Genomic DNA, 18,306 nt, shown 5'->3' with positions numbered 1-18,306 from the left:
CATACCTTGTGGTATAATTCAGGTTACACGACAACTACATTGATAACAAAGTATTTTGCTTTTATATTAAAAGTCGTGTTTTGATAAATGATGTGAGCAGAAGACAAAATAAACACACAGAGGCGTGTATGCATCAACACTATAAAACATATGCACGCTGATTGGACATTTATGGGCATTCATCGCCGCAACCATCTAGGTGATGGTAATTGTGCTTAGCGTTGTAGGTATTTCAAAAGAATACAATATATCCGAATTCCATTAGTTAGATGTTTTATTTCAGTACTGAGAGTTATTTTAATTGTTTATTACAGGGCGTGTAATGACTGTATGATGGACCTCAGTTGCGGTTACTGTTTTGCGGATAATGAGGGCGCACCAATCAGTAACTCATCCTGCCTACCAATTGGAACGGACAACCCCTGGGTTTCCGGGATGGGACAGTGTAGCGAACACTCCAGGGGTAGATGACATGGGCTTATAACTACTTACCATCCCCATTTTCCTGGATGCCCATGGTCGGCCTCGTTCTGTACCTCGTCATCTTTGCCCCAGGTCTGCAGATGTTGAGTTTGTCTTTATATACCTAAACACATTTGAGTCATGCTTTGTGTGCCTACATTGTCATTCTTAATCCAGGTCTGCACTTGTCACCTTTCATCTAAGTATGTGTTTACTTTCAGTGTCTCTATTGCTCTATGTCTGTATATGTTGGATGTTTTTGGTAAATTGCAATCTGTTGTATAGGTTTGTGTTTACCTAATCACCATATCCAGATCGGCAGTTGTTGCATGTCGGTATAAACCTTGTTACTGGTGCACAAGGTCTACAGATGATGTGTGTCTGAATATTTCTTGCCACATGTACACAAATTATACAGATAATGTGTGTGTCTGTATTTATCTTGTTAACTATAACACCAGGTTTGCAGATGCTGTGTGTGTTTATCTGTACATACCTTGTAACCTGAATACCTGGTCCGCAGATGATGTGTGTGTCTGAATATACCTTGTCACCTGAATACCTGGTCGGCAGAAGTTGCATGTCGGTATAAACCTTCTCACCTGGTCACTAGGTCTGCAGATGTTGTGTGTGTTTGTCTGTACATTACTTTTCACCTGAATACCTAGTCTGCAGATGATGTGTGTGTCTAAGTATACATTGTCACTATTCAACAGGTCTGCAGATGTTTTGTGACTGAAAATACCTTGTCGATGTTACACAAAGTCTGCAGATGATGTGTGTCTGAAAACACCTTGTCAACTATACACAAAGTCTGCAGATGATGTGTGTGTCTGAAAATATATTGTGAACTGTTTACCACATATGCAGATGATGTGTTTGTCCGTATCTACTTTGACACCTGTACACCAGGTCTGCAGATGATTATGATAACCGTATAAGTATGCTTTTTAACACTAACTTATAGAACAGTAATATTTTATACTTTACATGCAGGTAAGGGTCCAATGCCGTGGACTATCAACTCTGAGATTTACCCGCTCTGGTGTCGTAGTTCAGCTATCTCAGTGGCAACATTCACAAACTGGACCTTCAACCCACTCGTCTCCATCACATTCATAACTCTCACAGAAAACCTCACGCGGTACCAATGATATCACATTTATGACTCTAACAAAAACACTCATACAATTTAGTAATGATCAAATAACCCAAAAAACTTCCAATGCTTTGGTAAAAAAGATATCACTTTTATAGCTCTCACTGGAAACATCACCGATTTGGTAACAATAATATTTCCATTTAAAAAATATATCCTCCATATAAAGTGTTCCTAAATTTCGTTTGTAAGATAAAGATATACACGTAAATGTATTTGTTTGAGGCTCAGGTATGCTGTATGCGAGCCGGGCAGTGTTGAAGGGCTGAATTTTATACAATTTATCATTTCAGGCACTTATTTGATGCTTCAAACGATGTAACGCCTTTATGATGATTTTCAGAAAAGTGTGACTAGTGAGTGAAATATAGCATGTACAGTTTATAATATGTCTGTTGTTTAAGACTCTTTTTGTACCTTCTTTTCGAAAATGCCGTGTTCCTTTTTCTGTATGTTAAAACCTAATATTGCTGTATTGTTTTGTCTTTTACGACTTGTTGGGTAGAAACCAGCACACAATGTATAATAATGTAACTTGAAAATGGTAAACAACTTATGTAAGTCATTCTCTACTTTTTAAATACTATTTTTCCTGTTTGTTTGTTTTTTTGGAAAAATGCTGATTTTGTAGATATTTATATCTCTATTCGTGATCTCTGGTTACCGATTGCCTGTTTAGATTAAGAACTGCGTATCTATAGTCAATTTAATCCTTGTCAACCATTTCAATTGGGCTGATGATAATGAACATTTCAACTACTAAACTGTCGTTCAAGCCTTAATTAATCACAGGTTTGATGAAGCAGCAAAACGCCATTACAAAATATTTCTTAAGAAAGATTTTAATTTGTAAAATGTTCTTAAACTGACATACAGAAGTGTTTTTTGTCCAACTTATTGTTGCCAGCACTCCTACGTTTTCCCTACTATTTTGCCATAAAAGCTTATATATATTTTCTTACTTTTCCATAGAAATAATGGAAAGCTAATAAGTGTATCATGGGATATTTTCCATAGATCCGGATGTAATAATATACTTAATTTGATTTAAGGTAAAGTACCACATTGACCTGAAATGATGTTGATATTTTCTGCATGTGATAACAATGTGCTGTTTCTGATTAAAAGAAAAATGTTCCTTGTCTCTTATTGTGACATTGTTGAGATGTTCCCTTTCACAATGAAATACACATGAAGGGGTGTTTCTTATATCTCTGAATGCTAACATGTTGAGATGTTCCCTTCAGCGATAAGCTATAACATGTTAAGGTTTCTCTTTTGTCACTAAATGTCACTTTATTTTGATGTCCCTTTAGTTCGAAATATCAGATTTGAGGTCTGCTCTCTCTCTTGATTAGAAATATAATTTTCACAAGTTAAAGATAAATTATTTTCATTTGGATGTAATTATATTGAAATGTGCCCTTTGTCTCTAAGTTTGATTTTGTTGAAAGGCCACCTTTCTCTGAGAGTGATAATGTTAAATTGACTCTGAGTACGGTATGTAAAATTGGCCTTTTGTTTGTCTCTGATTTAATTACTTCTATGTTTCTGACTGTGTTACTGTTAAATATTTCCCTTTGTCGATGTATGTGACAATGTTGAAGTACACCTTTGTCTCTGATTGTGTTACTGTTAAATATTTCCCTTTGTCGATAAATGTGATAATGTTGAAGTAAACTTTTGTCTCTAAGTGTGATACTATTAAATGTTTCCCTTTGTACCTAAATATGTTCAGTTTTCAGATACCCCTATGACTCTGAGTGTACTAACGTAACAAATGTCCCTCTGTCTCTGAATTTGATAATGTTGATGTGTCCTCTTTGTCTCTGAGGTTCATCATGTTGAATAGTAAACTTTATTTCTTTTTGCAATTTGTCCCTCTGTGTGATACCGATATATTTTACTGAGTAATGCTAATGTAAAATTGTCCCCTATGTCTCTAATTGTAACCATGTTGCAATTTCCCTTTTGTCTCCGATTGTGATGATGTTGAAATGTACCCTATATTTATAAGTGAGATCGTGTCGAATAGCTGGTTATGTTTCTGATTGTGATCATGTTGAATTGTCCTCTTTATTGCTGAGTGTAAAACTATTTACTTCTCCATCTTGTCTTCGAATGTGATCGTGTAATTCAGTTGCCGTTGTTTCTGAAAGTGACAATTGTTGAATTGTTCACATCGAAGATAGAGCTCTCCCTCTTGTTTCCGCATGTGATCATTTTAAAGTTAAATAGCTTCCTTTGTTTCTGAAAGTGACTCTTATTGAATTGTTTCCATCTGTTCTCAGTTTTATAATATAATGCTCTCCCTTGTGTCTGAGAATGATCATGATTTCGTTTCAATTTTCTCTTGGTATGATTGAAAATGTTTATATGTTTCATTTGTCTGATTGTTAATGTCTTGATCTCATGTGATATTTGTTCTGGCATAAGTTTGTTATGATATAGTCTATTGTTTGTTAAAATATATATGATCTATTAGAAGTTTTTCAAGAATTTGAGTATTTGTGTCTTTGGGACAGAATGTTATCAATTATGCCAAAAACATGTGGAGCTTGTCTTAAGATATTGGCTAATAATCCAGTAAAGAAGAGTTCTGTTAATATAGATAAGCAGCATGTTTAATAAAATAGATGTAATACAGTTTTATCTCGCCAAACTATATTTTAAATAAAAAGTTAATGTGTATTATATAATAAGATGAAATGTGTTTAATAGCGTATAATTATTGTAAAACAATTCAAAAAGTTGATCAACCATTGTTGTGCTATTTTTGAAATAAAATGTTGTGAATTTTGACCATCATTTGATTCGTGTGTTCGAGTTTTGCTGAACGTAGATGGGTACGTTGCTTAACTTAATCGACGAAAAAATGAAATATTTTCTAAATGAACTGAAAATTGATCAGCATAGAGTGCAAAGCTTGCTTCAATCATTTATGTGAAAATATACCTTTCTGATGAAGGTTAGTGCAAAACCCGACTCTTTTATAAGGCACCATATTTTGTTTTAATTTCATCCAAAACCGCAACATAAAATATAAAAATTTCATCTACATTTTCAAATAACCCCATGTAAATTGCTAAAGAAATCCACTGAAATAGTCAAAATACAATTTTATTTTGATATTTGCACACAGAAGAAAGATACATTTGAAATATCAGAATACATCGCATTTTTCATATATACATATTGTTCGTTTTATTAACTTACCATTGCTGTATTCAACGCAAAAATAGGTTTTTTAGACGATGGCGGTCTCTAACTTTTGATATGTAAAAACAAACAGGATTTTCGGCCTAAATTTTTGTCATTATACCTCACAAATAAAACAACAAGTAATTTCAAAGTAAATGACTTCACGTGTCCTTGAACGTCGACGTTATTGTTGATGATGAATTGCCTGGCATATTTAATCACCTTAAACGTTTATACTACTACTACGACTACGTCTACTACTACTACTACTACTACTACTACTACTACTACTACTACTACTACTACTACTACTACTACTACTACTACTACTACTACTACTACTACTACTACTACTGCTACTACTACTACTACAATTACTACTACTACTACTACTGCTGCTGCTGCTGCTGCTGCTCCTACTACTACTATTACTACTACTATTACTACTACTACTACTACTACTACTACTACTACTACTACTACTACTACTACTACTACTACTACTACTACTACTACTACTACTACTACAACTACTACTACTACTACTACTACTACTACTACTACGTCTACTACTACGTCTACTACTACTACTACTACTACTACTACTACTACTAGTAATAATAATAATAATAATAATAATAATACTACTACTAATAATAATAATAATAATAATAGTAATGATGATAAAAATAATGAAAATATAATAATAATAAAAAATAATACTAATACAACTATAACTACTACTACTAATAATAATAATAAAAATAATAACAGATAAAACACGCGTTTGTGTCCAAATTGGAAAGATATTAAACAATAACAGAACGGTGGTACCCTACTTGGAGCAACATCCTGTGCAGTCCAGTACCGGCCTATACCTTTGCTTCGGCTTTTGATAATACCTTTGCAGTTATATACATATCATAAGTCTGCAAGTAGTTCTTTACATTCCGTATTACCTTTAAATGAGATTCTTGTAAGAACGTAATCTGAAGCTTCTGTGGTAGTGCGTCGCCTGTTTGTAGTAGGGCTCCGACGGCGGCAACATCAGCGTGCGCGCTGTGAACATTGAAGTAGATGTTCAATATATTTTGGACGATTGCAGATATTTGTAGGTAATACATCCAGGAAAAATTACTTAGTATAGCTTTCAACTATCCGCAAAACCATAAATGTGAGAATCGCTTGCACTTCAGCGCAGAAATTTATTTATTATTAGTTTTGTGTGAAAAGCTGCATTGCGTGCTAAAAGGAGGGGTCGGTAAAATTTATTCAACCACTTGGAAAACGATGACAGGCCAGTAAACACTTCCGTAGACTCAACCAGTGTATTGTTATTAAACATTTGCTCTCCATTTATCGCGATTCCGGTAAGCGAAGAAATGGATGGCTGAATCCAGCCACCTGCGGGTATGACGCTGTTTCCGGTTTTATTGAGCAAGTGCACGCTTTCAACAAAAACTCAGAGTGCACGTTGTATTTTGCGTAATCTAATGGAGTTACATTCTAAGACATTCTATATTATTGAGAATGGCTCTATCGCTAGCGCTCGGTCCGCCAAGTCCTTATGATTTTACCGAAGGCCAACTAACTATTACATAGAATAATGGTTTGTGATAGTTATGCTTAAAACCTGAAATGTAAAACGCTTCCAGATCATCAGTTTTTTATATTTCAGACAAAATCTTGCACCATTTTATCGGAATAGTCCGATAACTACTTCCTCTTATATAACGTTATAGAGCAAAATAAATTATTGCCGCGGTACTGAACATGATTGTGCGTGCATGTCGATGTGCGATAAAGCGGGTTCGGAGATGTGCGTGTATGCGTAAGGGTCCAGCAGTGTTTTTTAGCTACACCGAAATCTAGCATTGACCGAAGAGCAATGTTTTCACAAAACTGCCATGTTAATCAATTGATAAAGCGACAGATGCTTATTGCAAAAGATTCAGATATGGGATGAAAAAAAATCAATACAAACTTTAAAATGAATATGATTAATTTTCAGTTGACACCGGAACTTAAAAATATTAAATTGGTGGCGAAGGCCGAGTGGTAAGCGTACCGAACTCTTGATCAAAGGGTCCGGTGTTTGATCCCCGCTCGGAGCATCATTTTCATTCAGGAAGGTTATAGAGGATATTTGTTTATTTCAGTGTACGATCGAACTTTATTTCACGAGTGCTATAGAAAAACATATTTTCACGAGTGCCAAAGTTTCCATGAGTGAAAATAGAGTGTTTCTATGATCACGATCTAACACTTAAATAAACATATTTTCTGGTTCTTTTATGTCTTTTTTTCGGAGTTTTATATGTATTATAATATTTTAAGAGAGTGTTATTTACGCTCCTACTCAGACGCTCCTCACAAAATTATAGCTGATGAGGAGTTTTAAATTTTCTATGTCCGGTTTGTTGAGAAAAAGTACAATATATTTTTTAACATATATTTCCGTTTCATTTGCTTAACGATACTTCAAAATTTCAGTTTTGTTACTTGAATACATGCCGTTCTCTTGGCATTCAGTTCTTCAAAATATCACAATTTTTACGCCGGCCTTACGACCACGTACACGCAAAACAACGTTGACGTCAGCAACCTTAACAATACATCGTTGAACGCATTTCTATAAATTGGTTGCTAAAATAAATAAAACTCAGCCCGAAAACCCATCTATTTTATTACATTACACGAAATGCTGAATATCAGGCTAGAATAAAGTTTACAAATATATAGGAAGTTCCAGGCAATTAAACAAGCTAAACGTGCGTTATTATGTTAAGACACAGAGCTTATCTTCCGCAAACTGAATGATTTACACAAGTTTGTGAAAATTAGGTTTGTCACACTTATATACCTGTATTAAGGCATCTTTAAAGCAATTTACATACCTTTTTTGATAACAAACGGTAGTCTGGAGTGGCGCCAAATGTATTACTCGGTGTGAAAACATGGTATGGTATTAGTAAGCGTTTTCCATGCACTAACCGACGACGCCAGTATAACTTATTTAAGCAAAAATGCGGAAAAAACTGACACCTCATTCTGGCCAATTTACAAAAAAATATAATTATATTTTATGTTGAACGTCCGTTAGACATAGGTGATGCTTGCGGTGCCGGACAATGCCCGTTATGATACACAAGACACACAACAGCAGTTGTATATTAAAGGGACTCGTTCATGGTTTGTAGAATGCACTTTTCCGGATTTTTTTCATACGAATTAAAGTGTTTGCAATCATCAGAAGTGTTAAAACTATGACAGCTGCACCTCTTAAACAAATGTTGATATATGTGAAACAAATTGTCTTTGAATTCAACGATTTCCACATCTGTTACAAATCAGATAAAGGCTGTTGAGAGATTGGTTGATTGATATTTTCACGCGAAGTTATCAATTAATTTAAGAAACGTTCGAAAATCTTGAAAATTGTGAATGAGTTCGAGTGACCGAGTTATCGATTTTTAAAAAAATATTCGGGCTGTGCAACCGGGTTTTTTCACATTAATAATGCTGCCAAAGAAGATCCGATTTTCTTATTATACAGTCGAACCCCGTTGGCTCGACTCCCAGGGACCGTCGAAAATACCTCGAGCCTCAGAAAATTCGAGCCAAGCGGTAATTCTTTCCTCCAGTATATTGAAAACGGTCCTTTACATCAGTTCGAGCTAACAAGGAATTCGAACTAAGCGAGTTCGATCTAACAGGATTCGACTGTACTTTTATTGTATTTTTTGCTGCAATTTAGGTATCAAAAAGTAAAATAATAATCGATAAGTCAATTCAGATGCATTACTTGGGAAATATGTTTTGGTCCAAAAACAAAAGCGATTTCTTTAAAACCTTTGTTGACATTAGTTACATCTAGTACACCAATGTTTGTATAATTTATTCAATAAATATTTGAGGGAACAAGTTGCATATTGGTCAATGGCTGTTTAAATAATTAAATCCATCTTTTTAGAAACAATTCACACTTAGGTCAATGTCTATATAATTATTAATTCAATATACATGTATAAGGATACGTACATATATGTTTAATTTCAATATAAACACATTATAAACATCATATTTACTAAATACAAACTGCATGAAAAAATTACACATAGTGTGTATTACTCTATACTCTTAATCATTCAATTAGACAATAACAATGTTTGATTAAACATTCACACATTTTACATAAAATTCGTTTATGTGTGGTAAGAAGGCAACTTGTAAGTATAATTCATACACAATCTGCTACTACCATTTCAATAAATAATGCACATTCCCATACTCGTATATTCATGTCTAATAACAAATTTCTACACCACTTGTCCTTTATGAATAATGTAAGAATTCAACATAAATGAAACGTCAACTTTCCGTCAAATACTCTCACAGTATTGAATTGCGCGATATGTGAAATTAGGCATTGCATACACGTATTGTCAGTATGATACTATACATTAGAATTGTTCTTAAACATTACAAATACTTCACACCTGATATAGATTTCACTCATATTAATTGGCAGACTTGATCTATACTAAGTTGAATACTTTCACGAAATTCTTCAATTCAGGTCTGTCATACTGACTGCAGGTGACAAACATCATCTTCCCTAGTGAACAGTAAGCCACACTGTGTGGGCTCTCTATCCCCTCGTCCATCCCCAGCAGTTTGGTTATCTTGCCGGTGAGCGTGTCCAATAACAGGATGTTGTTACTGTCCTCCCCACACACGAGAACTGGTTGTCCCCCACGGCTGCCAGACCTCGTGGCGATTCCAGTATCGGGTCTTGATATGTCAGGAGCACCTCCAGTGAGATGCTCAGCTTGGTTATGGTGTTGGTGCTCCTGTCTGTGACATATATGACGTGAGTTCGGCTCTCCCTGGTCACTGTCAGATACAACGGATACACAAACAAAGGTTTTCCACTGCTGTCATTGTCCACACTCTTCTTCACCTTTCCCTTCATGTCCATCAGCACAACCTTACCTGGGTTGGAAGAGGACACTATCAAGTTGTCATCACAGAAATATATTCCAAAACATATTCCATCAACTTTAACAACATCCTGTAGCGTGACATTTCCCTGAGTAGAAACGAACTGTATCTTCTTCTTACTGGGCCGAATGACGGCTGCCCTGTCCCCAGGCAGGAGACACAGGGCCCACGGCTCACCTGGCAGCTTCACCTTGGACACCAGCTTGTTGTTTACGGTGACCATCAGCTTCAATGAGTAAGTATTGTGATCTACCAGTAGGAGCCTATCTCCGGTCAGGAGGGTCACACAGGTCAGCCAGCAGTCAAGGGTATCACCTGATGTCTTCACTGAAATGTCAGGCTGACTGATGAACTTTGCCCGGCTAAGGTCTGCACTGGGTTTGAAGTGGGCTGAAAAAAATAATAATAAAAATAATTAAAATCAACTAAGTAATCATAATTGATCTTTTTATAAAATTAATCCTATTGTCGATAGTCCATATATTTTACCGCAACGGTAATTCATTTTTGTATATTAGACGAGTTTTTATTCAATACATTGTATTCAAAGGGATCTTAAAGTACACTGGTCAGCCAGAGACATAACATTGATAAGAGTACCATTAATATATATATTTTTTTTAAATGATCGATAACATTTTTAAGCAGCACTCTCCCAGATAAACCGTTTTTACAACTTTTTAAAAAAAAATTGTCTTGGAAAGAGCAAATTCTTGCGAAAATAACTGCAAACCAATGGTAAAAGATTGCTGACAAAAGATCAGATCGCAGATTTTCATATTTCCGTTCGAAAATTAAGTATTATGGCTTATACCGTTACTAACGGTTTAAGAAAAATGCATAAAACATAATTTTTTGAACTAAGATATCAAAATCCGTGATCAAATCTTTTGTCAGCAGTCTTATATAACTGGTTTCCATGCATTTTCGCAAAAAAATGGCTCGTTTCAAGACAAAAAATAAAAAAAAGTTGTTAAAAAGTTCAATCTGTGAGAGTGCAGCTTTAAAGGCAATTGAAATCTATATCTACAAGAATCCACGAGAGTCGAATACCAGTGTGTGCATACCACGTCATAAATTTGCTTCGAATAAAGACTTTAAACAAAGATAACTTCACTATTTCTTCACCGTTTTAAATGAACTATAGCGCAGTCTACGCCGCTTACGGAGCCCCGCCTTCGATCTTTTACCAGAGTTTGAGAGTTGAGTTTCTTAAAACACTTCGAAAAAACCTTTTCACAATACGGCCGTCTGACGGAGCGCTATCAAAACATTATTTTGGAATTAGGTTTGTCGAAACTGAATAAAACTAATCACCCTATCTTAAAGCGGCATAGACTGCTTTTGTTCAATTTAAAATGGTGTAGTAAAAGAAGAGTTATCTTTGATTTAAGTATTTATATTAAGCCAAACGTTGCCTTCCGACGTAGCATAAATGACGTAATTGATCACGTGGTATACACACACTGAATACGATATTCCGGATCAAAACGCAATATTAGTTAGCCTTTTATTAAATATATTACTGGCTAAATGTCTTAAAAGACACATGTTTTCATAATAAATGCAATTTTAATTACGCAATATTTTGTTAAATGACGTCATTTCAACATTGTCACATTTTTTCATTCGGAGCTCCACGGCCATTTTTATCGAAAACAACCTCAAATGTATGCTTGTAAATCCGTAGAAGTAGTTCGTAAATTTTTGAATTAAATCATCAAATAAATTTAGTGTTTTAGAGTTTTATTTATTGATCTAAGTTTAAATTGATTGCCAGTGAAGTGTATTATTACAAACATAGTAAAGATTCCCATGAGTCTTAAGTCATTAACTGATAAATTAAATTACTACGCGATCTACTTGCAGCGAACATTTCAATCTTTGAGTATGTGAACAAGCCATTTACATCCGATGTTATTTTTCGATGAAATGGCAGAGGAGTTCCGAAAGCATTTTTTGTGATGTGACGTCAGCAGAGAAGAATACAGCCATGTTGCACTGACATAAATGGAATACGTATAAGAACCGTATTGTAATACCCAAATAATATGGTGTATAGCATTCTTAAATATATGTCATATGTTTATTTGGATCGTAATTTCATTTGCGCAATATTATTTGTCGTAGTACTTAATTATTTTGCTTTCGTTTAATACTTTACAACATAGCTTTTAACGCAGTGTCAACGTGACTGGTTAGCTTGAGCGACATCAAAAGGCTTTTGAAAACGGACTGTACTACATAGTGCAATGTCAAATTTGTATGTGGTTGTACACAAACCTTTTGGTGATACACCTTGCATGTGTTGTTGCTGCTGCTTCATCGTCTCGCGTTGCCGTGGTTGCTGCTCCTTCTGTTGTTGTAGTTCTTGCTGCCCTACCGCAGCAGTTGATTGGCCTGGAATTATGATTGGTATAGATAAAGAATATACATCGTGTTGTTTCACCTAAAAAATTAAGTATATATAATTGAAAATAGATGCTTTAAGTGTATTTGTATCTCATTTTTGTTTATCATTTGTCTAAGTATTTCATTCTGCTATTTTTGTTTAGCACTTGATGAACTTTACAACATGGTTTTTAACGTAACGTTAACGTGCCTGGTAAACTTAAGCGACGTCAACTGGCTTTTGAAAACAGACTAATCAACTGCATTAATTAAGAAATGTCAAATTAGTTTTTGGTTGTACCCATACCTTTTTGGGGAACAGCTTTTATCTGTTTTTGGTGTAGTTGCGTCGTCACCTGTTGCCGTTGTTCCTGCTCCGTTTGCTGTTGTCGTTGTAGCTGCCCTAACGCCGAAGTTGATTCGACCTCTTCTAACCGTCCTATTGCATTTTCAGAAGCTATTAACTGCTCGGTTGCGGGGTCCCTGTGAAACTTGTATCGGAGAACTTCACTCCTCCTACTAACCTCTTCCAGGGCAGCCTGGAAACCTGCCAGCTCTTTCATAGCTCGCTTTCCTACTATTAATAGCTGATTGCTGTTGTCGTTCTGTGTTTGTAGCTCCGTCCTTAGTTTCTCAATGGATGATTTAATGTTTGTGCATTTTGCTTTCAGTTCATTTAGCAGTGTCGTGGATGTTCGTTTCATCTGATCAATTTCTATCAAGAGTTCGTTTTCCTTTTTATCCAGATACTGGTTAATTTCAGTCCTGAATTTGCGAAACTCATTGATATTGGTTAGGCTTTCTTCGTCAACTGATTTCATGATCTCCTGTATGTCGTTTGACAATTTGCCAATGTCACTGGCTGTCTGGACAAGTCCTGTTTTCAGGCTGTTGTATTCTGCACCTTCTTTGTACCGCTTTGCCAATTGAGAATTTTTTTCAATTGTGCATGAGCTGTGTTCATTCTCAGCCAAGCAGTCTCCACACAGAAGTGCCTCGTGATTGGGACAATAGTATTTTATGAACTCTTCGGCATGGCGTTGACATGTTTCCGTAAAATGCTTATTCTCACTCTCTGGTTGGAATGAGGATGGCATGTTACTCTTATCCTGGAGAGGGTGGCTTTTAGTAAACTTCATGTTCCTGTGTACTCGGGCACAGTTGGAACACAGGAACTCCTAGCAGACGGTACAGAAGGCATCAGGTGGGATGTTCTTGCCATCGTTCGCACATGGCTGGCAGTAGAAGTGGTCAGTGACCGATCCTGTTCCTTCGGGTGCCTTTTTCCCTGAGACTGCATCCATCTTAAGTCTAAAATCATAATTTGATTGTCAAATATACACTCGGTTTACCAAGTTCTAAACGATTTACAGGAGGGGACCCAGGAGTTGATGTTCGAGGGGCAAAACAAAGGAACGTAACATTTTGACATGCGTGACTCCCTCAGAACCGAAATTTATTTGAATTAAATTGTTGACAGGGGAGATGGGGGTACTCCCTACAGAAAGTTTTATAAATTTCAAAGCCGCAATGGTGCATTTTTTGCATATTTTATTACCTTCTTCTCCTATATTGAAATAAAAAAGAAAACTTTGACAAATTAAGTGAGCAGCGCCCGGTGCTACCTTACCCAGGATGTGCTGGTGATCCCAACTTGCCCTAAAACTTTAACCTGCCCTAAAACGTAGTCCATACAAAGGCCAGGATTTCTTGTTAGCTTTTTTCGTACGGCAAACTGTTTGCAACATGGAAACATAAAAATGTCGGAATGAAATGACAGTCTTTCTGAGTTCTGTGACATAGATACCGGGCCTTATCGATACCGGGATATCTGAAGAGATTACTAAATTACCAGGTACCGAAAGTGACGTAAAACCCGGTACCAACATAATCCGGAATCATAAACTTTGCCATTTTTAAGTTACTATAACATAAATTAATGGTGATATGAAGCCCCTTTTGACACGTGTCACACGTGTTGCCAATTAGTGGATGTGTGAGCGCCAGTGTCGGAATGTTCATTACATTCTTTTATTGCATCAAACAATAAAATGTTTATAGCAATATTTTTTTACATATATACCACTTTATAGTAGAAAGTTTTGATTTCTTTTTAAATCTGAAGAAAATATTTTAATAAAATATTATGCTACACCGAATTGTTTTTAACATTATAGCAGTTAGCACTTAGCTAAAGCTAATATTATGAAGAATGTTATATGATTTATGTGTCTTTTTTATTTATTACAAAATATGTTGCTTTGAGTTTTTCTTAGTTCTATGTATTTTGGAAATACTAAAAGAGAAAAATGTTCTGTTACAATTATGTACAATCACATGATTTACACAATATTTCATTTCTTGATGTATTTGTATATTTCTGTTAAGGGAGTAATTTGTGCATCGAAAACAAAGCATGTTGTGAAGTAAGATTTCAGAACAGCATTTTTGAATGACAAATGACATAGGGTTTAAGGCAGCAATAAGATACATCAATAAGCCCATTGCTTAGTCTTTTATTACATGTTCTTTCATGGGTCAGTATAACTGACTGTGATATTACTTCACAGCCCGCAAACGTCAGATCATAATTGTTTATTTAATGAAACACTAATTTGTTTATAACTCTGATTAATTCATTTAGTTATGTATATTGTTTATACAATAATTTGATATATATAAGTCGGACAATGAGATTACTAGTATCTACTCTGAAAGTGTCAACTTTAAAGGCCCTGTACCAATAAACAGATACACAGGGAAATGACCACATGCTGTGAGACAAGTGCAATAAACAAGGGATGCACAGCGGGGAGTTATCATGCCGCTCATACATGAAGTTAAAATATTATAAGATATATACATTCTCAACCGTTTCACTGTACTTATAATTTCCTCATGTTTGGAATGAACAGAACCTTTCTCAGATAGGCATGTTTGTAGCTGTTATATTTAAAATCAGACCAGAACAGACTATTTATTTTGATCTAAGCATTACAAGTTCATTGCCATAATAACACATACACCAGCAAAGACATGTGTTTAAGGCATGTAGACAACAAAATTGCAAATTTATTGTATACGGTTTTGCATACATATAAGACCTATAACACTTTAACTTTTAAAGATCAACACACACTGGGTGTTCATTAAAATGAATTATTTCTTTCCAAATTTATTCCCCAATTGGCAAATATCACACAAGAATTAAAAGACAATTACTATTGAAATAAAAAACATTGTATTTAAGATTTACAGCTTGATAAAAGTGTGTAATTTTAAGGTGACTGTCAACCTACTAATACATGTTAATTATACTATTTTTCGTTCTTGAAATCAAACTCTCTTTTCTGTTGTTTTTTAAGATATTCAAAGCCATAGTTGATTATTGTGGACATTGTTACCGGGCCTATCGATACCGGGATTTCTTTAGAGAATATTATATTTACCAGTATCGACTGTGACGAAACACGCGATATCGACATATTCAGGTATCATACACTGAGATACCGGATTTTCCCAATATCGATTCCGGGTACCGGTTTAATTCACCACCCGAAAAAAATACTATTTTATACTTACGTGTGTTGACTGTTGAAGAAAGTCCTTTCCGATAGTTACTTGAATATCTTAAGAACACAACTCATTACTTTCAAATGTGGCTGTATTATTTAAATAGTTGCAGTTTGGATAGTCAACGAATTTCAGGTGTCTTCAAAAACGAAAGTAGTAACTTCCTTGATAACAAATAAGGGAGGTTATCATGGTTGGTGCTGAAACCCGGTATCCGGTACCCGGGTTATGTTGATACCGGGCTGCGTGATCAATAAGATCAGATGATAAATCCCGGAATATCATGGTCCGCTATTTATTGCCGATTGTTGCAATGATTATTCGCTAACAAAATCTGGTTTTAAAGGCATATGTTAAAGTTTTAGCACCTCTGTTAATCCTTATGAATCCTATGGTACATTTAAGTGTGTATTTCCCTTATGCTTGTTCTATAGAAAATTATTAAGACATATTTAGCCTACCAAATAATATCGACTCCTGCGCAACTCTTTGCAGACGGGACTGAATACATTAGGAAGGATGTTTTTCCAACCGTCTGCCAAGGCATGCAGAACGTGATGCCAGAAGCTGATCATGAAGCCTGGGATGCCTTCTTTCCGGGGATCTGCATCCATCCCGAATATCCCGCGGCAATTACAATTGTAAAATCTACATTTGCATACGCTTTACCATCTTAAGTAGGACAAGATATGAATCTCACTCATGACTTTTATCCGTCCGACCCGCTTTCGTCTCCCGTCCAAAACTTTGTCATTCGCTTAATACTAGTATGCGATTTGAATTAAACTTTCAATTAGTGGCCACCGTAAGACGACACTTCAGTTCTTTTACTTCAAGGTGAAGGTCAAAGTCAATCGCATTGCTGGGTCAAGGTCTCTGCGCGAGTTTTGTTCTTTGATCTTTATCAGTTTCTGAATTAAGAGCTTATCAGAGATCTAAGCATAGCAGATCGGCGGAATTAAAATCCCTCTCATGTTTGAGGTTGATCATGTGTCAAATAAAAATTAATAGTTTTCTTTTTATCTTCAAACTTATAATTACATTATGAATTTAATATCAAATATTTGTCTTACTCAAGTATATGTACTATCATACTGTGTAAAGGCGGCGTGAGCATTTATCACTTCTGTGGTATCTCTTGTTTATTTATTTTATAATATAGACTTAATATTATTTGAATGTCAATAAGATCATTCAATCAGAACCACTAGCGGATCCAGATTGCCCGTTGAATCAGTTTACGCAAACCCGCCTTCTACCCAGTCGACTACGGGTCGACGCAAACTTAAAAAGAAACAGTATGCTTAAACTTAAGTACAAGTCCCATGTTTGGAGACTATGTCTGGTTCCTTTAGGGCTGTAATGCAACACTTTCGATTTCGCTAATGCTCCGCGACCTCGCTCGCCCGGTCACGATTTTTATCTCGCTGTTGAATACTACTGTTATATAACCAATTTTCCGACGGTGTTTTCCCCTGTTAATTCTTAATTTTGACCAATCAAATGAAAGGGAATATTCAGATCTCGATTTTGACAGTTGAACAAATCGATTGCGTAAACAAATAAAGAAATGGTGTTTAATTAAAGGCGAAAATTGTGAGAAACAACAGGTAAGATATTAATTAACAAAAGTGTTACGAACAATCAAATACGAACACTACATTATATTTCCAGGAAAAATATGCGGTTATTTCACTTTTTACGCTGTATTTTATACGTCGGAAAATTCATTTTCCAACCCCATTCGGGATTGTTTTGATTACGTTTACCCCACCCAAATGAATTCACGTTCCGTAATATTAAAAGCATGTGGTTGTATTTTTCAGGTCTGGCGATCGGTGTTTGAAAGAAATATGTCAGTAGATCAAACTAGTAAAATTGAATTATTAGGTATGGAATTTTGAAAACATTTATTTTATTGTCGTGAAAATGTTAAATTAATGACGAGAAAAATTAGTTCTCCCAGTAATGCATCTGAAAAAATATTAAAATAAGTTTACTCTTTGGTACTGAAAATGCAGAATAAATAAAAATTAAGTATAAACAGCCAATATAGTTTTAGTCGAGAGCGGACCAGGCTGGTACAGTCAATTAACAGTTGAAATAATGAAATATATTGAAAACATAACATGATAATGTCAATCAACCAATCACACTAGAGACATTTATGAGTCTTTTTAGCTTGACTATTCGAAGAATAAGGATAAGTATACAACTCACCCTAGCGCCGGCGTCACACTTTGGTTTATGTTTTGAATGTAAGGACCTTTAAGTCATTATATCAGTAAATACATCATTTATTGCATTGAAATTTAGATATTGTTTCCCAACTATCTAACCTATTAAAGTAATGAAGTTAGATAACATTAACTTTTCAAATCTTACACTGAAAAGCGGCGGAATAGTTGTGCGCGCTCGCTGTCTCTGTGTCAAGCCATGAGCGATCCCCTTTAATAAGTGGGGAAAAATACACAGTACCACATTTGATGTTATTCTGTGAGTAATTTTCTGTTAAA

At 35.3% G+C, this 18,306-nt stretch overlaps 1 protein-coding gene across 1 annotated transcript; it reads right to left on the bottom strand.

Moving 5' to 3' along the window:
• Positions 1–8,727: 8,727 nt before the first annotated feature.
• Positions 8,728–15,941, bottom strand: LOC128218336 (uncharacterized). The gene is made up of 4 exons (XM_052925983.1): positions 15,800–15,941; positions 12,525–13,528; positions 12,110–12,226; positions 8,728–10,216 (listed from the first exon to the last, which is right to left on the bottom strand). The coding sequence occupies exons 2-4, from the start codon at positions 13,354–13,356 to the stop codon at positions 9,504–9,506; spliced, it is 1,662 nt and encodes a 553-aa protein (XP_052781943.1). The 5' UTR covers positions 13,357–13,528; positions 15,800–15,941; the 3' UTR covers positions 8,728–9,503.
• Between the last annotated feature and the right edge of the window lie 2,365 nt (positions 15,942–18,306).

The sequence above is a fragment of the Mya arenaria genome, chromosome 14 (assembly GCF_026914265.1).
Source record: "Mya arenaria isolate MELC-2E11 chromosome 14, ASM2691426v1".
NCBI lineage: Eukaryota > Metazoa > Mollusca > Bivalvia > Myida > Myidae > Mya > Mya arenaria.
Note: the sequence above shows the minus strand (reverse complement) of the source record. Positions and strands in the feature narration are given on the sequence as shown.